At 39.9% G+C, this 23,842-nt stretch overlaps 1 protein-coding gene across 1 annotated transcript; it reads left to right on the top strand.

Annotated features, from left to right (window-relative positions):
- The first annotated feature begins 302 nt into the window (after positions 1–302).
- LOC104673844 (40S ribosomal protein S8) lies at positions 303–1,000 on the top strand. The gene has a single exon (XM_010378005.2). It carries the CDS (start codon positions 325–327, stop codon positions 949–951), a length of 627 nt encoding a protein of 208 aa, XP_010376307.1. The 5' UTR covers positions 303–324; the 3' UTR covers positions 952–1,000.
- Positions 1,001–23,842: the final 22,842 nt, after the last annotated feature.

The following is a 23,842-nucleotide window of genomic DNA, read 5'->3' as shown; positions in this document are numbered from 1 at the left end:
GTCACTTTTTGGGTTCTACTCAAGGTGGATTAGAGTGGGGGAAAGACTGCAGTGGAGACAACAGCCAGAAAGTTGATGTGACCACTCTAGAGAGAAGTTATAAAGTGTGGGCAGTATATTAGGGTTCTCCAGAGGGACAGAACCAATAGGATCTCTGTATATATAAAAGGGAGTTCATTAGGGATAATTGGCTCCCATGATCACAAGGCAAAGTCCCACGATAGGCCATCTGCAACATGGGGAAGAAAGAAGCCAAAAGTATCTCAGTCCGAGTCCAACAGCCTCAAAAGTAGGGAAGCCTCTCTTTCCAGCCAGCGCCGAGCGATGGGCATTTCTCGGGACAACTGGCACAAGCGTCGCAAAACCGGGGGCAAGAGAAAGCCCTACCACAAGAAGCGGAAGTATGAGTTGGGGCGCCCGGCTGCCAACACCAAGATTGGCCCCCGCCGCATCCACACAGTCCGTGTGCGGGGAGGTAACAAGAAATACCGTGCCCTGAGGCTGGACGTAGGGAATTTCTCCTGGGGCTCAGAGTGTTGTACTCGTAAAACAAGGATCATCGATGTTGTCTACAATGCATCTAATAATGAGCTGGTCCGTACCAAGACTCTGGTGAAGAATTGCATCGTGCTCATCGACAGCACACCGTACCGACAGTGGTACGAGTCCCACTACGCGCTGCCCCTGGGCCGCAAGAAGGGAGCCAAGCTGACTCCTGAGGAAGAAGAGATTTTAAACAAAAAACGATCTAAAAAAATTCAGAAGAAATATGATGAAAGGAAAAAGAATGCCAAAATCAGCAGTCTCCTGGAGGAGCAGTTCCAGCAGGGCAAGCTTCTTGCATGCATTGCTTCCAGGCCGGGACAGTGTGGCCGAGCAGATGGCTATGTGCTAGAGGGCAAAGAGTTGGAGTTCTATCTTAGGAAAATCAAGGCCCGGAAAGGCAAATAAATCCTCGTTTTGTCTTCACCCGTGTAATAAAGGTGTTTATTGTTCTGTTAAAAAAAAAAAAAAAAAAAAGTAGGGAAGCCAAGAGTGCAGCCTTCAGTCTGTGGGTGAAGGCCCCAGAGCCCCCAGGAAACCACTGGTACAAGTCCCAGAGTCGAAAGGCAGAAGAACCTGGAGTCTGGTGTCCAAGAGCAGGAGGAGCGGAAGCAAGGGTCCAGTGTGGGAAGAAGAAAGAGAGCCAGAAGACTTAGCAAGCAAGGTTATCCCACCTTCTCCAGCCTGCTTTCTTCTAGCCATGTAGGCAGCAAATTAGATTGTGCTCACCCACATTGAGAGTGGGTCTTCCTCTCCCAGTCCACCGACTCAAATGTCAATCTCCTCTGGTAACACTCTCACAGACACACCCACAAACAATACTTTACCAGTCATCTAGGCATCCTTCAATCCAATTAAGTTGACACCTAATATTAACCATCACGGACAGCGACTTGGAAAAGTGGAAGCAAGGTTATCTCTTTAGCTACATTACCTGTATCTAAGAGATATAATTAGCAGGATTTTGCCACTGGAAGGCATTAGGAATAAGGGAGAGGAGAACTGAGATAATTCTGAGTTTTGAGAGGGGCAAGTAGCAAAGTAACTACTTCAAACTCGAAAAAGAAAAAGTAGACAACGTGGGGAGACACTGACCAGTCAGTGGCCATTTAAAGATCGTGGAGCATGGAGACAGCGATAGAGATAAGGTAGGTTTGGAACAGCAAGTAGCTGTCCAAATGTCAGTGGTAATGGGAGTTACACGTCTTTCTAATGTATTGAAGACTTAGCTTTGATCTGGCCAAGCCCCAAAAGTTAGTTTAGCTTATCCAATCTGACAATTAGATCCAGGGGAATGCACTGAACATGATATATTATTAAAACATTGTTTAAATAGAATGTGTAGGGATTTCCTTCGCTCAGCACCAAATATGTTTTTAGATGAAGCTCAAGATACCCCAAAATTACAGTGAAAAGTGTTTATATTTTAATATGAGGCAATATATTGTCAGGAGATGCCAAGTATGACTCACCCCTATAAATCACCTTGCTTCGGACCGGCGAATGTAAATATGTCATTTGATGTGACCATAAGTGCGGCTGACTTAGCTGAAATGGTGGCTTGACTACACTCTCTCTATACTGCTTTATGATGTAAGTCTTACAGTATTTTTGTTTGCTTCAGCTTTACTTAAAACTTTCTTCATGAAGTATTATTCGCGCTGGTGCAGTAATTGGTCATTGTTTATCCAGTGTTTTAGCTCTTTTTTTTTTGTAATAAATAAACCTTTCTCCCTAATGTTACACTATTATTTTAAGTTCTTTATTTTTAATATTTATGTTTATTCCTTTAATATTATGCTATGAAAACATCAATGTATTTTTCCTCTTCAAATTTAGCTATTAACAAACCCTGGGTTCCTTGTTAAAACCAAAGAAAGATATTTTAACAGTTATGAAAACCATAAGAATAGACTGATAATCTGCTCTATTCTCTATATTTGTGTTTACCTTCTCTTGCATAAGCACATTTAAAGACCTAATGAGTAACTGTGTGACTGGCAAATAGCTAATCAATAAAGAGTTCTACTCTTCATTTGCCTCCACGTCTCTTTTCCTTCTAATTTTTAGAGATAATCTTCTGTGTTGGACAATTAGAAGACTGCTCTTGTCATGGCCAGGTGGTAATGTAGTTGTTTGAGCTTGAAAGGCCATAAATGAGACATCCTGTGGTCTCACTGTCATCATCTTCAGACTGAGGAGTTGCATCTTGAAGGTCTACATGAGCTCCATATTTGGTGACTTTTTACCCATCCTATCATTTGGTTATTTCATGATGACTTTGTTTCTTCTCCCTTTTATTGGTCTTATTCATGAATAAAATCTTCACTCTTTACTGTGTGACCGTATCTTTAAATCAAGTTTCTAATAGCCATTATTTACTGGAAGAAATAAAGCCATTCATTCATTTACCATTTGTTAAATACCTACTAAAAACAGGTGGAGTTTCAGAAGCTGGAATAATACCAACGAACACAATGGAAAAAGCCTCTGCCCTCATGGAGCTTACACACTAAAGTGGAGAGACAAAAAACTACTAAAGAGATAAATATATATAATATGGCAGGTGATAATGAGAGCTAGGAAGAAAAGTGTGCCATGTTATAAGAATAAAGAGTGATGAGGTGGTTGGGATTTTGAATAGAGCAGTCAGAAGAAAACAAAAATCTCTCTGATTGTGGGAGTAAAAAAGTGAGCCCTGAAAATATCGGGTGGTAGAATATTCCAAGCAGGAGAAACAGGAAGTGGAAACTCCCCTCCAGCACAGTCATACTTGGAGGACAGCATGGCTGGCTCTATCTCTTAACAACAGGTAAGGAGATGGGAAAAGACACCTGGAAGAGAGCCAGGAACAAGGTCATGTAGTAGGTGCTGGCATTGACTGGATTTAATTCAGATTGAGAAGGAAAGCAAGGGACCCTGTCATGACTTACACTTTAATAGAACCACTGTGGCTGCTATATGGGGAGACTAGGGTAGGAACAGGTAGACCAGTTAGACTTCACAGCCCACACAATGCATTATGATGTGTGTTTGCTAACTTGATATGGGGGGTAAATGTAGAGGTGTTAAATAGTGGCTTACTGTGGATATAGTTGAAAGACAGAGCCTAGAAAATATGTGCAGGATTTATACAGTGTAAGGGCCACAGAGAGCTAAAAAAGGATCCAAGCTATCTGGTTTGAACAACTGGAAAAAAAATGGCATTTGATCAAATGGAGAAGGATGTAGGAGGGTTGGGATTCTTTTGTGGGGCTAGGGATGGGGAAAGGATGGAAATAAAAAATTATCATAGATGAACAGTTGCTCTCTATAAAGAAAGAAAAACAAAAATATATACCCAAATGTCTCTTTTATCTAAACATCAGGATTCAGGGCTTTTGAGGCTTTCTTGGTAATTTGATTTAGTTCATACTCAACATGCCTAGAAGCAGTTTCTAAACTCCTCTCTCTGCAGGCAGTGTTAATACTAGGACATAGAAAAGAAAGTCTTCTTGAAGTTCACTCAATAAATACCTCCTGGGCACCTGCGATGTCCCAGATATTGTTCCGTGATCTGCCTGCATGGAGTTGACACTGGAGTGGGAGGGGGGTGGTGTTGAACTCATGATTATCTAAGAGAACTGCACTTTATAGCCCGACTGTTGGAAGCTGCGGGGACTAAGGTGTTCTGAGTCCCTCTTCCTTCACTGTATCCTAAAGGGCCATCAGGACAAGTGCTCTCAGGCACCAGCAGGGTTGGGCCCGCCAGGTCACGTCTTTACTTACATCATTTATATCACTCTTACATACCATTAACCTGCCTCCATTCCCCTCCCCTGTCCTCCCTTCTAAAACCCTTCAGGGAGTTTTTGCTCCGGCTTCCTTTGTGTCCTCAGCAAACTTCTCTGCTCCCTGAAACCTTCTCTGGAACACTCTTCACTTTCTCCCCCAGACACAAATCTAGCTTTTCCCTGATGACGTGGCTTCCTCTTTAGGTCTCCTTTATCTTCCAGAGCTGACTTACAGCAAGGCCTGGGCAGGGGGCAGGGGCCTCTTTGTTCTCTCCTATTTCTTCCCAAAGATTTCTCTTCCTTTTTATTCTCTGCTCATAACCACGTTTTTCTTTTTGGAGCCTCCATCTGCATTAGAGTGCTTTCCAATAGCACAACTTAACAGTGTAGAACATTTTCATTTAGTCTCTCTCCCTCTTTCTTTCTCCTCCACATCTTTTTAAAAAAAAATTTAAATGATGGTAAAAATCCTGTCTGCCCCTAGAAAACTATTAATTTTCTTTTGCTGCATAACCAATTACTACAACTTGAGCAAATTTCTCGCCTTAGAATCTCACAAGGCCAAAATTAAGGTGCTGGCAGGTTTGGGGGAAAATCTTGCTCAAATTCATTGGGATTGCTGGCAGAATCCAGTTTTGGTCCCCCCAATTTTTGGGGGGTGGGGGATGGTGTCTTGCTCTGTCACCCAGTCTGTAGTGCAATGGTGTGATCTCGGCTCACTGCAACCTCCACCTCCCAGGTTCAAGCCATTCTCATGCCTCAGCCTCCTGAGTATCTGGGATTACAGGCGTGCACTACATGCCTGGCTACTTTTTGTATTTTTAATAGAGATGGGGTTTCACCATGTTGGCCAGGCTGGTCTCGAACTCCTGACCTCAAGTGATCCGCCCACTTCGACCACCTTAAGTGCTGGGATTACAGGTGAGAGCCGCCATGCCCGGCAGAGGCCCTCAAATCCTTTCTGGCTGTTGGCTGGGGTCACTCTCAGCTCCTAGAGGCTGCTCTTGGGTCCCTCCACATCTTTTAGTGTCAGAAGGCCTCCCTCCCATCCAAGGCTTCTCATGCTTCAGATCTTTCTGACTTCTGCTTCTGACACCAGCTGGAGAAAACGCTGCTTTTATATGGCTCATGTAGTTGGATTAGTTCCAGCCTGATAATCTCCCTATTTTAAGGTTGACTGATTAGTAACCTGAACTACATCTGCAAAATCCCTTTTGCCTTGTACATAAATGTAACATAGTTCTGAAAGTAATACTGGGGAGAGAAAGTCACAGGAACCATCTATTAATAGAAGTCGACCTGCCATGTCTCCCAACAGAAATTTCCAAGGTGCTCTACTCTCTTTTGAATGAGAAGGTGAATTATGGGCCTAATACAGAAATAGAAAAGAAAAAGCAGTGTATACTAAAAAAGAGATTTGTGATTAATGAAATTCACCCCTACATGGTATTTTCATCTCAACATGAATGCGAATGATTATTCAAAGTTGTCACTACTTTCAGGCAATATAATTAAATCATGGAATGAACAATTGTTGGATGAAATGGATAAGGGAGAAAATGAGAGTAGAAAAAACTGTACATCTGTAAATACTTCATTTCTTCAACAATTGTGAGGAAAGAGGGACTGCCAAACATTTGAGATGTATGTTTTTAACTCGGCTCAACATACTTACTCTAAGGAACAGGGCCAGCCCATTGAAAGACATCATTAAATTATGTTGAGTTGAATGAATTATACCATTTGCCATGCCAACATGGTGAGGAGATCCACAGTGTGTGCTGGTATACTCAAAGTAATACTCTCTTCTTATAAAACATATATTTTACCTATATGTGGTTGTTTGAAAAGCAATAAAGTAAATTATACAGAGAATAGGTGACTGTTTCTTTTGTCCTTTTAAAGTAACATTATATTTAAAAAGAAAAAAGAAAAAGAAGAGGGAGTACGGTACAGAATGTTCACTAGAATCTGGAAAAAAATATTTCTAGTCCTTGTTTCATTAACCAACAACATAACCTTGGGCACACATTATTTTCTCCCTAAAGCATTGTTCTCCTCTATTTATAATAAGGATATGTGACTTATCAACATCTTTGATCACTTTCACTTTAAAATCATAGTCTAAGAATGCATCTTTGACTTAGTAAAATATTACAAACACGTTCACTAATTTTTACTGTTTTGAAGAATTTTCCAAAAGCTGAGGATTCTTTCATGCCACCCCATCTCCTCTCATGAACCATAAACAATTGGCTTGAATCCAAGACCCCCCAGAATTCCAAACTTCCATTTCTGATTGAAGAAGGTCCACTAGTTGTGTCTGGCCTTAATCCTCCCTCTACGTTTCATTCTACTACACCCATATATAGACAGCTAATTGAGCTATTTTGTTGCCTTAATTTCTATCACAGGAGTTCTGTTTTATAGGGCTGCAATATAACTGATTAAGCACCCTGCACGATCCCATGGTGTTTAGTAACTTTTACATCACCAATCCAACACACTCTGTAATTGAGGCCAAATCAGAAGGAAGAAGACTAATTTTATGACTTTCCATTAGAGAGGTGAATACTAACAATTTCCTGGGTTTTACTCATTCTTGCTAAGGAATTAAAATGAACTTCAACCACCTGTTGCTTTATTAAACACAAAATTCATCACAATCTTCCACTGTATTAGCCATTGTCTTACTAGTTCTTACTCAAAAAGAAAAAAGAAAAATCTAGGCACAGGCCACTGTGATTACAGAGCAAGCTCTTAGAATGTACATAGCACAGAAGAATGAAAATGTTGCCTATTGGGGTATAGAGCAGCGGTCCCCAACTGTCTTGGCACCAGGGACTAGTTTTGTGGAAGACAATTTTTCTGTGGACAAGGGGGTGTGGGGGTGGTTTTGGGATGATTCAAGCACATCACATTTATTGTGCACTTTATTTCTATTATTATTCCATTGTAATATATAATATAATAATTCTACAACTCACCATCATGTATAATCAGAGGGAGCCCTGAGCTTGCTTTCCTGCAACTAGACAGTCCCAGCTGGGGGTGACGGGAGAAAGTGACAGATCATCAGGTATTAGATTCTCATAAGGAGCACACAACCTGGATCCCTCACATGCACAGTTCACAATAGGGTTCATGCTCCTATGAGAATCTAATGTGGCCACTGATCTGACAGGAGGCGGAGCTCAGGCTGTAATTAGAGGGATGGGGAGTGGTTGTAAATACAGATGAAGCTTCATTCACTTGCCCGCCGCTCACCTCCTGGTGTGTGGGCTGGTTCCTAACAGGCCACAGATGGATACCAATGCCCGTCTGTGGCCTGAGGGTTGGGGACCTCTGGTATAGAGGTTTTTACCATATTTTGCATATAAGCTGGACTTTGCTTTCATTGCTTTCTTTTTTGGTGGGTGTTTGTACAGAGATCGTGACAGAAAATATTTGTGTTTTAAAAATTTCCATAACAAAATTCCGTATTAACATGTTTTCCTTTTTTTAATACTAATCTCTGACAAGGCTGGCATTTTTCCTTTTCCATGAGTGTTCCTGGAATAAATGTCCCTAGACTGTTTGTATCTCTTTGTGTATCTCTCTCTCTCTCTCTCTCTGTGTCTGTGTGTGTGTATAATATATATGCATACATATATATATATATTTATATGAATGTGTGTGGACTATAAATTCCTGAAATATAAAACCTTTTGAGCTAAATCATAGATTGATGTGATAAACTTAATGCACCATGATGGGTATTGTAAGAAAATCAAAATACTTTGCAGTTATATGTTACTGTAAAGTTAAGTGAGTGTGTCATCTAGAAGTATTTTTACTAAGCATCTACTAAATATCTGTTTCTTGAAGTGAGGCAGAAATGACAAAATAATAGAAAAATAGAAATCCTTTCCTTTTTTTTGAGATGGAGTCTTGCTCTGTCGCCCAGGCTGGAATGCAGTAGGACGACCTTGGCTCACTGCAACCTCCACCTCCTGGGTTCAAGCAATTCTCCTGACTCAACCTCCTGAGTATCTGGGATTATAGGTGTGTGCCATCACGTCCAGCTAATTTTTGTATTTTTAGTAGAGACAGGGTTTCACCATGTTGACCAGGCCGGTCTCAAACTCCTGACCTCAGGTGATCCACCCGCCTCAGCCTCCCAAAATACTGGGATTATAGGTATGAGCCACCACACCTACAAGCTAAGTCTGGTGTCATTAACAAAGGTATCTCCAGAAGGGAAGAAGCCTTTCAAGGGAATACAGAGTAAGCAATGCACTTCGTGTTCTGCTAATTAACATAATATACTGCTTCCTTCTGATCAAACTTTCCACTCAAGGTATACTTTTCAAGAGCCATGTTTGCTGTCTGTTGACCATGTTATGTTGTGCCCTTCTCAAATAAAGGCTCAAAAGCCCTAGTGTCCTCTCCAAAGTCACACATTCACATGACTCTTAACAAAGCATTCCTACATTCTAGAGATAAATTCTGAAATATTTACAGAAAACATAATGTGAGCTCAACAGCTGGTATCAAAATAATCCAAAGGGGAAAAAGGAGTCAGTCCGCTTGGTGTGTTGTAACAAAAATACCATCACCTGGCTGGCTTATGAGCAACAGATAATAATTGCTTATAATTCCGGAGGCTGGAAGTCCAAAATCAAGGCATGGCAGATTCAGTGGCTGGTGAGGATCTGCTTACTACTTCATAGACAGAACCTCCTCTCTGTGTCCTCATGTGGTGGAAGAGGCAAGGGAGCTCTCTGGTGCCCCTTTTGTAAGGGCACTAATCCTACCCAGGAGGGCTCTACCCTCATGAGCTCATCACCTCCCCAAAGCTCGGGCCCCTAATACCATCCCATTGAGATTAGGTTACAACATGAGTTTTGGAAGGAGCACAATCATTTAAACTGTAGCAGGAGGAAAGGTATAGATGAAATAAAATTGGCCATTAGTGAATTTCTTTTTTGAAGCCTGGCAATAGAAAGTTTATTACACTATTTTCTTACTTTTGTATGTCTTTAAATATTTTCACCATAATAATAACCTTTTCAAAATTCAAGCACATCCTTTTTACTAAACTTTTGCATCTCCTGTCCCTAAATTCAGTCATGCTTTTATGTCTTGAGTCAACAAGTTGAACTTTTCCTGGTTGATGTGGCCCATTTCCACTGTCAAGTTTTGTATATGACATGAATTGTACTGTTCCAGCATTTTAGAATTTCACACTGATTATCTGTCATGGGTTTGGTCACTGTCCTAAGTGCTGTGAATAGAATAAGTAATACAACATGACTCCTGTCCCCAAGCAGCTAATGGCTGCACAGGTACATGCAGGCATGCACACAAGCGCATATTCCAATAGATGTGTGTGACCAAGAATGAAGTTTCCTTTCTCATAGTCGATGGTAGGACTCAGTGGGCCATTGTAACTGGGGGTGGAGTGGGGCACCTGAACTCAGCAGAGAGGAGATGACTCTAGAGTAAATGGACAACATGTGGTTAAATTGCTCTAGGCAGATGGAGGTTCAGGAGCAAGATCCCAAGGAATGAAATAGGCTTATATATTAAATGTCAACTACAACGAAATAAATAAATGAATAAATTCCTCCTTTTTTCTTTCTTTCTCTTTTTCTTTTCTCTTTCTTTTTTCCTTCCTTCCTTCCTTCCTTCCTTCCTTCCTTCCTTCCTTCCTTCCTTCCTTCCTTCCTTCCTTCCTTCCTTCCTTCCTTCCTTCCTTCCTTCCCTCCTCCTTCTTCTTCTTCTTCTTCTTCTTCTTCTTCTTCTTCTTCTTCTTCTTCTTCTTCTTCTTCTTCTTCTTCTTCTTCCTCCTCCTCCTCCTCCTCCTCCTCCTCCTCCTCCTCCTCCTCCTTCTCCTCTTCCTCCCCTCCCTTCCTCCCTCTCTCTCTCTCTCTCTCTCTTTCTTTCAGACAAGGTCTAGCTCTGTTGCCCAGGCAGGAGTGCAATGGTACAATCTCAGCTTACTAGAACCTCCTCCTCCTGGGCTCAAGCAATCCTCTCACCTCAGTCTCCCAACTAGCTGCAATTACAGGCACGACGGACCACTATGGCCACCTAATTTTTGTATTTTTTGCAGAGACAAGGTTTCACCATGTTGCCCAGGTTGACCTCAAACTGATGAGCTACAGTGATCCACCCACCTTGGCCTACCAGGCGTGAGTCACAGCGCCCGGCCCAGTTTAAGTTTTTCATGATACTGACGTTGTTAAAGTTCTACTCCTTTCTTAATATTCAAGTCCTATTGCTCTGACTAGATGAAGAGATATTTTATATTAGAATAACACTGCCTACTTTTTGGTGAAAATTCTGAGTGATTATTCATTGTAAAGAGGGACGGAGAGTTGTATTCCCAGGTGCCCATTCCTTTCTGACTGCACTCACATCACTGCAGCCCATAGGAACAAAGCACATCGAGCAGACGCCTGCGACTCTGCGAATGCTGCTAGAGCCTGCTGGAGTCTGGAACCACGCTCAGGGTCCCATGCTGCTAATCTTTATGCTGGGAAATTTCTGATGGTTCAATTCCTTCACAGCAGAAAAAGTTACCTGTACAATTCAATTAGTTGTGCTTTGATTATATTTACATGGTATGGAAATGAGAAGATATATATTCCCTCTAGATTATTAAAAATAAAGTCTAGACCAGGCACGGTGGCTCACATCTGTAATCCTAGCACTTTGGGAGGCCAAGGTGGGCAGATCACGAAGTCAGGAGATCAAGACTATCCTGGCTAATACAGTGAAACTCCCTCTCTACTAAAAATACAAAAAATTAGCCTGGCGTAGTGGCAGGCGCCTGTAGTCCCAGCTACTTGGGAGGCTGAGGTAGGAGAACGGCATGAACCCAGGAGGCGGAGCTTGCAGTGAGCTGAGATCGAGCCACTGCACTCCAGCCTGGGTGACAGAGCGAGACTCTATCTCAATAAATAAATAAATAAATAAATAAATAAATAAATAAATAAAGTCTAGGCTGGGCGCAGTGGCTTGCGCCTGTAATCCCAGCACTTTGGGAGGCTGAGGCAGGCAGATCACTTGAGTCCATGAGTTCAAAGCCAGCCTGGGCAACATGGTGAAACCCATCTCTACAAAAAATACAAAAATGAGCCAGGCATGGTGGTGCATGCCTACAGTCTCAACTATTTGAGAGGTTGAGGCAGGGAGACTGCTTGAGCTGGGGAGGTGGAGGTTGCAGTGAGCTGTGATTGGCAACACTACACTTCAGCCTGGGCAACAGAGCAAGGCCCTGTCTCGAAAGAAAGAAAGAGAGAGAAAGAGAAGGAAGGGAAGGGAAGGGGAGGGGAGGGGAGGGGAGGGGAAGGGAAGGGAAGGGAAGGGAAGGGGAGGGGAGGGGAGGGGAGGGGAGGGGAGGGGAGGGGAGGGGAAGGGAAGGGAAGGGAAGGGGACAGAGAGAGACAGAGAGAAAGCCAAACTGTCTAAACAAATTGAAACGATTTTCTCTCATAACACAATGGTGCTGTTCCTCTAAATAACATCATCTTCTGGAGGTTATTTTTTTTTTAATTTCTTTTTTTTAGAGATGGGGGTCCTGCTATATAGACTAGCCTGGTCTTGAACTCATGGTCTCAAGCAATCCTCCCACCTCAGCCTCCTGAGTCGCTGGGATTACAGGTATTAGCCACAACACCCAGTTCTCATTTTTGTATTTATAGACATATACAAAATAAGGCAAAAAAAAAAAAAAAAGAGAAATGCATTAATTGAAATCTAAGTTGATTCTACCTTTTATTTAACTTATTTTTGAGATAGGATCTCATTCTGTTACCCAGGCTGGAGTACAGTGGTGTGATTATAGCTCACTGCAGCCTTGACCTCCTGGGCTCACCCGGTTCTCCCACCTCAGCCTCCCAAGTAGCTTGGAGTTCAGATGCACTGGTAGCCACTGCACCTAGCTCTAGGAGTCTATTCTAAATTTATTGTTCATCTGCTTTATGACTTTTAAATAAAAGAAAACATAAAAGTATAAAACACATTAAGACAAAAGTTCATGTACATGTTACCCCAAATTAACAATAGCATAGTCACGTTTGTTTTGGATATTTTAAAATAGCATTAAACATGTAAAGATGAAGTCATTTGTGATAACACCTCATGTCTCATTACTATTTCTCTTTCTCCAGTTGTGACTACTATCAAACATGTAATACATAACCAATCACTTCTTTGAAGTAAGGTTTTCTTAAATAATAATTGCCAGGAACACGATAATGCTCTCTGCATTTTTTAATGTACCTCATAACTGGTAGAAAGCAGATACTGTCTTGCAACTTGCATTTTATCCCTCTACATGATGCTCTTCAGGTCTTTCCTCATTTCAACTGTTATACTGGTTGTTTGTTTTTTAATTTAACTTTTAAGTTAAGGGGTACATGTGCAGGTTTGTCACATAGGTAAACTTGTGTCATGCGGATTTGTTGTATAGATTATTTCATCACCCACTATGAAGCCTAGTGTCCATTAGTTATTTTTCCTGATCCTCTCCCTCCTCCCACCCTCCACCCTCTGAAAGGTCCTAGTGTGTGTGTTGTTCCCCTTTATGTGTCCATGTGTTCTCATCATTCAGCTCCCACTTATAAGTGAGAACATACGGTACTTGGTTTTCTGTTCCTCTGTTAGCTTGCTAAGGGTAATGGCCTCCAGCTCCATTCATGTCCCTTCAAAGAACATGATCTAATTCTTTTTCATGGCTGCATAGTATTCAATGGTGTATATATGCCACATTTTTTAATTCAATCTTCCATTGACGGGCATTTAAGTTGATTCCATGTCTTTGCTATTGTGCATAGTGCTGCAATGAACATATGTGTGCATGTGTGTTTATAAGAGAACAATTTATATTCCTTTGGGTATATACACCCAGTTAATGGGATTGCTGGGTCAAATGGTATTCTGTTTTTAGGTTTTGAGGAATTACCACACTGTTTTCCACAATGGTTGAATTAAATAATTTACATTCCCAACAGAAGTGTATACGTGTTCCTTTTTCTCCACAATCTTGCCAGCATCTGTTATTTTCTTACTTTTTAACAATAGCCATTCTGACTAGTGTGAGATGGTATCTCATTGCGGTTCTGATTTGTATTTCTCTAATGATTAGTGATGCTGAGTTTTTTTTCATATGCTTTCGACTGCTATATTGAAACAGTGAACATACGTCAAGTTTACTACTTTTCCATTAATAGGAATTTGAGGTTTCTTTCTGTTTATTTTCTTCTCCTTCACAAAAAAAGTGAAAAAAATAAACATTGAACTTCGGTGCACATGTCTCTTTGAGTTCATGTTATATCAAAGACAGTGTAAGACTGTGTGTGTGTGTGTGTCTATGTGTGTGTGTGTGCGTGTGAGACAGAGACAGAGACAGAGAAGAGACAGAGAGAGCATGCGAGAGAGGTGGGGTGATCTGATTGTTTTTACACATGTGTGTTCAAACTACTTATGTCCTTTGTTTAGTCTTGATTTTTTAATCAGTTTTGATGCTATATTATCTGGTACACACAAAAGACAAATTTGGGTATTTTCTCATGCATTTTTACATAAGAATTTTAGCATGCTTAATTACTTTGTTAATAAACCTTTTTGTCTTTCCTGTTGCTACGTCATTAACTTTTTAATACCTCTTTGAAACACAAGGATATTGAAACACAACAGCTTGATCAACCTAGTTTACTAAATTATTTAGTTACTGAGGATGAGCAAGTTATGGATTAACACATGTCAAAGTTGGGTGATAACAAAATGTTTCTGCTGGGAGGAAAGAAGATGTTTAATGGGCTCCAATGTCATAAATTAATCCCTTTGCTGTCTACCACAGTACGTAGTACAAAAGCTTCATCAAATATGCTATTGAACTTTATTTTCTTTTTAATATATTCTTCCCCATTCTGTCATCCCCACAGACAACTGTCATGTCTTTTAATGATAACAATCATAATCATTGACATAAAAATCATGCCAATATTCACATAAACACTGGGAGACATTATCATGCCTTGTGTACTTATTATAACACCACGAAAGTATTTTTGCAAATTATTCTATTTTGATATCGCCACATTATGATAAGGTAGGAATCATTTCTTTATTTTTACAGAAGAGGGAAATGAGACTCAAAGGGTTATCCCAAGTTACTCTGCCACTAAGTGACAGGAGTGACAATGAGAAGAAACTCCAGCTCTGGCCCCAAGCTGCTTTCCCTGGAGTCTGTGTGCCCACAGTGCCTGAGTCTGGGACACAGCAATCACACAGAATTTTGAACAAATAAACATCATGCTTTGCCAGGAAAACAACTGACAAGCAGGTCCCAAGAGGGAGTGGCCAGAAAACTCTCCGAATGGCCAGAGAAGCATCAAGAAGAAATTGTGTTGAAAGGGAAATTGTGTCAACTCTGAAATGTTCCAAGGCATCTGCAGCAAACATAATTGTCCCTGGGGGAAACTGGCCCAATCCAAGCCTCCTGGTAATTCCAGAGAGATAGATCCAAATGGAAAACAAAATACAATAAAAAAATTACAAAATGTATGACTTCTACCTGCCACGTGTGATAGTCATTAGAAACGAACAAACCTATCAGGCACTAGAATCATCAGATACAGAATATAAAATAAGTATTATTAAATGTCTAAACAACCATAGAGGGAATTTGAGATATCAGTAAGAAGCAATATACCATAAAAATGACCAGGCAAATTTTTGAAAGACTACCAGCATGAACTTTTAAAACAGAAAAAAAATAAAAAAGATAATTGAAATGTAAAAATCAATGGAATGTTTAAAGGCAGATTAAGATAGCCTTAGAGGATATTAGTGATTTATAATATAGATATGTAGAAATAACACTGAGTAACCATAGAGCAACAAAAAAGTAGAAAAATTAGAGAAAGGTTTGATATTTAATCTATTGAATGAGAAAGTGCAAAATATATTTGAATGAAATATAAGGAGATTTTTAAAAAGACAATGCACAAGACACAATATTCAAAGATAAAATGGTTGAGAATTTTTCAGGTTTCATGAAACACATAAATTGATAGAATCAGAGAGATCAACCTATTTCAAACTGGATAATTAAAAGAAAGCCACATTACATGCTAGTTAAGCTGATAATATCAAAGAAAAAGAAGCAGAAAATTCAGTCTAAAATGCATATATTAGGGAAAAATCATGAAAGATTCTTGTGCTATGAATTCAAACCAAGCAGTTAAAGAAAGAGAACATTTCTTTATTCTCAAAGGAAATGACTCAAAGAGAGAACAAATAAATTAGAGCAGAAGAGAACTAAACACTGATTATTTTAAAAGAGAGATAAAATTGATAACCATCAGAAAAGGGGATTCAGCAAAAAAGGAAAAACAGAGCTCACATAATTGACACCAGAAATAAACTGGGGAATGTGACTACATTATGTCAAAAATTTCAAAATTTAAATTATATAAATTTCTTTAAATCATTAAGACAAATTCAAAAAAATAGAAATCTTAATCTGATACACATTGAATAAAAATGGTATAATTGTGTTTCTGTACATTGTGTATGTGTGTGCGTGTGTATTTTATTTCACAATAAAACATTTAGAAAACAAATATCACGATGTGATCAGAGACTGCCAGACTACTTTGTTCCCTGGTTTGTGGTGCAACCAAAGCACAATTTCATTAACTCAATATGGTTGCCACTAACCACATGCACCTATTTACATTTAAATTATTTAAAACTAAATAGAATTTTAAAACTCCATTCTTTAGTAATGTTAGCCACATTTCAAGGACTCCAAAGCCACATGAGGCTAATAAAAGGTATTTTGGTAAAGAGATACCAGGTGGGATTCTGCCAAGAAGGAACTCAACAGAAGAGACAACTCAATCGGGATCCCGGCTAGTATGAGGGTCCTTCAGATGTCAGCAAACTTTTCTATAAAGAACTAGGTAATAAATGCTTCAGGCTTTGTGGACCAGAGTCTGTCTCACAATTACTTAACTCTGCGGTTGTGATCCAAAAGAGGTTCTAGACAGCTTGTCTATGAATGGCCATGGCTGGTGTTCCAATAAAGCTTTATTCACATAAACAGGCAGCATGCTAGATATGTGGCCCACAGGCCATCATTTCCCGAGCCCAGGTGCAGAAGGAGGGGCATATACAGAGAACAAACTGTTGCACATTTCCTCGGAATGCTTTCTGTTAATAGGAGATAATTACTGTATTGCAATAAGTTAATATTTGATCCCTTCATGGTACTTTCTGGAACACAACTTATTCAATGAAATAAACATCTCACCAGGCCAATTTTCAAAATTAAATTTAAGAGAATTTTTTTGCACTCTCCTGAAAGTAGTCATGCCAGCCCTGAATTTGAGTAAAGCCAGCTGTGATTTTTATCATCTTTTCTCCCAGGTTATGCTTCACTGAACTCCATTAAAGAACGCACAATGATCTCACGGATCAAACTGTCTTGAATTATAAGCTACCTGGGGAATGTCAAGTGCCTTTAATACAAAAGTTCTTTTTAAAATAAAAAAATCTAAAAGGCATTCCTAAAAGGCTGAGCAGCTCTGATTAGACGGGCCCTGTTGGAAACGTGGCAGTTACCTTGTTAGGGAGACCCAGCTGACCCTCACCTCACAGCAGCTTGTAACAAGCCTCCTCGGGTCCCTCCCTTCGCTCTCTACTCCAGTGAGGAATCAAAGCTACACTCCCTCTTGACTGTCACAAAGAAGCTGTTTGGAAGTCCTCAACTCAGAGTTCAGGGCATGCAGATTAAAAAGGCATGCTCACTTTCCCAAAGCAGCCTTTAAGAGATTAATTTAGCAGAAACCTTTGCCCCTCTGGAGCCAGAAACACTTAGGGTTATGTGGTTCTCTTGGATGTCTTTACACACAGCAGGAGTATCATGCCACGTGGGGAAAAATACAGCATGCTGCCCAACACAGGTGAAATAGAACACTAACACAAAACAAACAAACATATTTAGTGAGAAAAAAATCCCGACTCTGTCTTTATTGAAAACCATAGCGATTTGACTCATGTTTGAGACTGATTAGGGCATGGATTTCCCTCCAAAACAATAATACCATCTTTTATGTAACTCTTATACTTGCCTTAATTCAGTCTAGTTTGTTCAACTGTTCATTAAAAAAGAAAATACGTTTATGTAAAAAACAAAAACAAGGAAAAACAATGACAAAATCTGGGTTGCTTTCTGGATGCATAACTTTAGGAAATGTGTGCACTGTAATTCTTTGATAATTGGGGGTAATATTTGGTAACCTCTGCTATGAGCTTCGTTCAAATAGATACTCCTTAAATAGTTGTGGAATTGAAGGATAACTTCAAGCTGACAATAAAATATGACTGTGTGGGGTCAGGGGGAAGTGAGGATGGATAATGGGTACAAAAGAATAGAAAAATGAGTAAGATCTACTATTTGATAGCACAACAGGGTGACTGTAGTCAATAATAACTGAACTGTACATTTAAAATAAGTGAAAGAATATAACTGGATTGTTTGTCACATAAAGGATAAATGCTTGAGGGTATGATACCCCATTCTCCAGGATGTGATTATTACACATTGCATGCCTATATCCAAACATCTCATGTACCCCATAAATATATATACCTAGTATGTACCCTCAAAAATTAAAAATTAAAAAATTAAAAATAGAATAAAATATGACAGTGCCTCTGTTACTGAGGGTTGGGCTTAACAACATATTGTATCTTCAGAAATGCCACACAGAGTCATGCATCATTTAACGATGGGGATACATTCTGAGAAATATGACCCTAGGCAATTTTGTCCTTGTGTGAAAATCACAGAGTGTACTCACACAAACCCAGATGGTACAGTGTAATATACACTACTTTTAAATTTTTAATTAAAAATGAAGACACAAACACACACATTAGGCTAGCTCTACACAGGGTTGAGATAATCAATATCACTGTCTTCCAACTTCACATCTTGTTCCACTGGAAGGTCTTCTGGGGCAATAATCATGCATGGAACTGCCATCCCCTATGATAATAATGCCTTCTTCTGGATACCTCCTGAAGGACCCGCCAGAGGTTGTTTTACAGTTAACTTTTAGAAAAGTATATGGAATATACTATCAAAGATTAAAAGCAGAGTGTAATAAATGCAAAACCAATAACATAGTATTATTAAATATTATCTCCTGTATATAATTATATGTTCTATACTTTTATATGACTGGCAATACGGTAGGTTTGTTTATACCATTAAGTTTGTTTATATGCAATAGGTTTGTTTGCATCACTACAAACACATGAGGAATACACTGTGCTATGGCATAAGACCGCTACAATGTCACCAAGCAATGGACACTGAAAATGGAATTTTTCAGCTTCATTATAACCTTATGGGACCACTATCAAATATGTGGTCCATCATTGACCAAAATCTGGTTATGTGGCTCATTACAGTATAAGTAGCTAGACAGGTAGGTAGGTAGGTAGGTAGATAGATAGATAAGAATAGAGATAGATAAGGTAAATGAACATTTATTGAATATTATTAAGTCTCAAAGCTTTTGCATATATTTTTCCCAGGTCCATTAGACTCATATATGCATATTCTTTCTTGTTTCCTACAACAGTGAGTTTATAAGCTATCATGTTCTTTTAGAATATATTTAGTAGAAATAGTTTAGAACTGTGGGTTCCTTCTATTTTTTATGATGTCTCTTAATAAATTGATGTGACATCAATAAACAATTTTCAATAAAAAAACAAGCCTCTGACATTTATAATTAACAAAAAGTTGCTATCATGATGTATGTTGAATTTTATCTTATGCTTTTTAAATATACACTGAGATGACGATGTGGTTTTTCTCTTTCTTTTCCTTCTATATTAACATTGCTACCATTATACACACACATACACACACGCACACACACACATGTGTGTGTAGATATATAGATATATTTTGGAAAGACTTCACTGCCACATAAAGTTGGTGTCTAATGTTCTCAAAATTCAAGATTAATCAGAATTTAAAAGAGTCTATTACACGGACTATCACAGAGAAAGTCTTCTTCCAAAACATTAAGAATGGGCCTTAGAATGGCATTTTAGATATTTTTAAAAATAAATATACATTTATCTTGAATTTTTATTTTTTTTTCAAGACAGGCTCAAAAGAAGCCCTCATGGGTAAATGCTATATAGGTAAGGAAAACAAAGTGTGTGGTTTGGAGTTCTGTGTTATAGGGCAGTTGTCCCACTCTGCTCCTGATGGATATAAATTAGGTGAGTCCCCGATTGGGAGGAGCTTCCTGGCACCAGCGCAATATCCATCGGTTAGCACCCATCAGGAGCATGGCCCCCCCTCCAACTCTCCCATACATCACAAGGCCCCCAACAGGATACATGCTGGAGGTGACTTTTTCTGATATTTTCCCAAGCAATCATCTATCTGTGCCAAGACAAGAATAGTCTTTGGCCACATTCCCAGACTTTTTAAGGAGTTGGCAGCACTTCTGAATGTGTGTATGGTGGTCAACAGCTGCAGTCAAAATAAACACAGCATACTCCTGTCTTAGCTGTAGGTTCTTAAGTTTTACGCGTACCTACCTGTCTGTGTGCACAGCTCTGATCCACCAGCTTCAGCTGCTACCTTAAAAGATAATCTAATTTGTCCTTCTGGTCAGGCTTATATGTGTAGAGATCTGCACACCACAGGCATTTGCACTTAGCCCTAAATTTCATGTCAATTTCCAGTACAAGAGAAAGCAATTGCTTCAGGAAAGGGTGACTCTCATAAGATATTCTAAGCCTTGTTATGGTTATTGGCATTTTTATTTTCTCCCAACCCCAAAGAAATTTATATTCTTCATGGACGCAGCAGAGGTCATCCTGTAGGGTAGACTGCCTTGGTTACATTAAACTGATAAGGCTTTTTTTGACAAGCTATCTGTCCGTCATTACTGGAGATCTGGGAAGCTAAGGAGGAAATGAACCACATGGCACCTATTATCTTGTGTAAGAAACACATCTTTTTTTCTTCTCCCCATGATAAAAAAAACTTGTCCTGTTTAAAAGCACATAAGGCATATATTATTCTGATAAGGTCTTTGCCTCCATTCTTTAGTGCATTTGAAAGTTTAAAGCTCTAGTATCTATTAAGAATGCAAACCATACATCACCTGAGCGCTGCAAATCCACTCCCTACATTTTTTCTTCAAAAATAACAACAAAAGTGTCCCTGGTTGCTGCTCATAAAACTTACTGGGGTTGAAAAGAGAGGACAACTTGCAAGGGGATGACATCACAAACAACGCTGCAACATATATATTTTTAAAATATGATGAGGAAATGCTTTTTCAGGAGGCATTCAACCTCTAAGTTGTTTCTTCCCATTGAACAGGAAGGGTGCTCTATAAATCCTCTATCTCCCTAATCTCAGCCTCTGTTTCCACCTTCTAACAGAGCACAGATAGAAGAAACTACTCCCTTGCTGCAGCAGGTAGCTGGAGTTCCTGATTCTGCACACATGGATGGTTGCCCCTGTTTACATTCTACATTGCATGTTTTTGTGCAGGTGCTAATCAGAATACAACAGAGTCATGGATATGCAATGAGGGAAGCGTCTGGACTGTAGGGCCTGAACAGTGATGGAGATGGATACTTCTCAGAAATTATTACATCTGTCTGAAATAACAAAGGGAGAAATGGAATGGTCATGGAGGGACGTGGACATGTATAGGTCCTAGAAAAGGGTTTGACTATATAGAGGACTAGACACATGAAAGTGGTATTCTTTCTCTCTTCCCCTTTCCCTTTCATTGATACTTACCAAAGGTCTAATGTGCTAGACACACGGTTAATAACTGAAATACCACAGTGAAAAAAATAGTCACCATAGAATTCACATTGTGGTGTACAACAAGCAGAATATTCTGCACATCAAACCTGGCTGAGGCATTTGTAAATTCCTTAAAAATGTGCAAGATACTTTTGCTCAACATAAGCTGCATGTGGACATGAACACATATGCTTCAGCTAGTTACCACAGCATTACAGCTATTTTCCTTTGCTAACCTCATGCCTATTTTAAAGTATCCCAAGTACAACTTCAGAGATTGCTAAGGAGAAATCCTCTCCCAGGAGGCTCCAGCTGCCCACTGCTGCCGAGATATAAACAGCAAGAACACAACAACCAGGTTAAGAAGAGCACTCACATCAAGTTGCCAAACAGGCCTCATTTCTATTTGAAGGAGCAAATGTGGTATCGGTCTCTCCTGACCCGGGAACAAGATACATCTTCTCCATGTAAAATGCCAGCATGGTCACCCCTTAACTTTCCTTTTTCTGAATTTACACAAACATGCCTTGCTATTAGGTAAGCTTCTTTCATAAGTTTATACTATCAAACAACATGGCCTTTCATTACAGAAGGCAATGTCAATGTATTTGAATTGTGAGTGAATTAAATATTTAGATATAAGTATATCTAGTTTGAGTTTTTAGGACTATGACCAAATCGAAGCAATCTATAGGCTCAGTGTGATCAAATGTAACTGCTCATTAAGACAGCTGGAAAATGGGCAGAGATTTCGATTCCCAAATGTTCTGTGTCCAATCAGCTGTGTGATGGTTCTAACCTGAAACCAGGAATAATGTTCTAGCTGCTTACATATATGAACTTGTTTCACAGAGATCAAAGCTGCAGACTTACCAGTTAATATTCTCATTTATCAGATTGACATCTTTCTCTTCTGTCTACACAGCTTGCTAAGGGCAGCGTTCAACGAGTGATGGCTTTATTTTCATAGCATCACATAATTCTAGGGCTGCTTAGAAGTGATTTTATAGATCATCTCCTCCAGCTCATTATTTTACAGATAAAAAGCACTAAGGGTCCCCAGAAGATACATGAAATCCTAAAATCTAAATTCCTTTAGTGATGAGGCAGAAACTCAAATGTATGTTTCAGGTCCTGATTCTTTTTTCTGATGAAGTTTAGATCCTCTTCAGCTTTTATTTGTTTTCACTTAAATTACGGTCTTGGAGCTTGGTATTTGTTGTTGCTTGTTTGTTCATTTGTTCTACTCTAGACCTCCGTACATCTTATATTCTCATCTAGGCTTGATGCCACTTCACAGTCAAGTTTATGTGCTACAGTTTTGTGAAATAAAAATGCTGTTTGCAAAGTCAACATAAAGGATGCTTCAACAACAAAAATAATCCAGAGACGTGATTTGGCCCCAGTTAAACAGAACAAATAAGTGATTCAATTATTCTTTTCCATTTAACTAGTACTGATGAACCACAGTATACATGCTGAAGAGCTAAAAATATTTAAAAACATGAATATTTGGGTACATATAATATGGGAGGGGGCAGGGAAGTGCTGGGTAGAGAAGGCAGGGTCCCTGGTGATAGCTCTATCCTCAGGTCTGTGCCCACAGGCCTAAGTGAGAACAGGCACTCCTGTTTTCACGCCCAAATGCTGCATTTTCCAAGACCACTCTGGCCTGCCATGTCCCCCATCCTATACCCGTATAAACCCAAGAGACCTTAGCAGGCACATACATAAGTAGCTAGACATCGAGAGGAGAAGAACACACTGGCAGACATCGGTAGGCCAGGGACAGTGGAAGGACATGGATGCCGAGGGGAAATCAGCTGGGGGCAGTCAGGGGAGAGTCCAGCTGCTGGGTAGCCTGACTCCAGAGGAAGACTACCTTCCCACTCCATCCCCTTTCTGGCTCCCCATCCATCTTGCTGAGAGTCACTTCCACAACTCAATAAAACCTTGCAGTCATCCTCCAAGGCCACTTGTGATCCAGTTTTGTTTTTTTTTTTTTGTTTTTTTTTTTTGTTTGTTTGTTTTTGTTTGTTTTTTTTTTGTTTTTTTGGCACACTAGGGCAAGAATCCAGGACACAGAAAGCCCTCTGTCCTTCTGATAAGGCAGGGGGTCTAACTGAGCTGATTAACACAAGCCACCTGCAGATGGCAATGTTGAAAGAGCACACTGTAACACATGCCTACTTGGGCTTTAGGAGCTGTAAACACCCCTAGATGCTGCCATGGGGTCGGAGCCCAAAAATGCTCCCCATGACCTCTGGACCTGCCTGTCTGCATGCTCTCCCTAAGGGTTTGAGAGTCAGGGCACTGAAGAAGTGAGCCACACCTCTGTCCCACACCCTCCTAAGCGGATAACTTCTCCCACTTCACATGTTCCCTTTCCCTTCATAATGCTTCTGAAAATGAGCCTGAGCAACATGGTAAAGCCCCATCTCTACAAAAAATACAAAAAGTTAGCTGGGCATGGTGGCAAGCACCCGTAGTCCCAGCTACTCAGGAGGCTGAGGTGGGAGAGTCACCTGAGCCTAGGAAGTTGAGGCTGCAATGAACTGTGATCACACCACTACACTCTACCCTGGCTGACAGAGCAAGACCCTGTCTCAGTAAAACTACCAAGCAAAAATAAAGCTTCTGAAAATGATAAAGTACTTGCTTCGTT

Source organism: Rhinopithecus roxellana, chromosome 7 (assembly GCF_007565055.1).
Source record: "Rhinopithecus roxellana isolate Shanxi Qingling chromosome 7, ASM756505v1, whole genome shotgun sequence".
Classification (NCBI taxonomy): Eukaryota; Metazoa; Chordata; class Mammalia; order Primates; family Cercopithecidae; genus Rhinopithecus; species Rhinopithecus roxellana.
The sequence above is the reverse complement of the archived record's forward strand: the minus strand, read 5'-3'. Positions and strand labels throughout refer to the sequence as shown.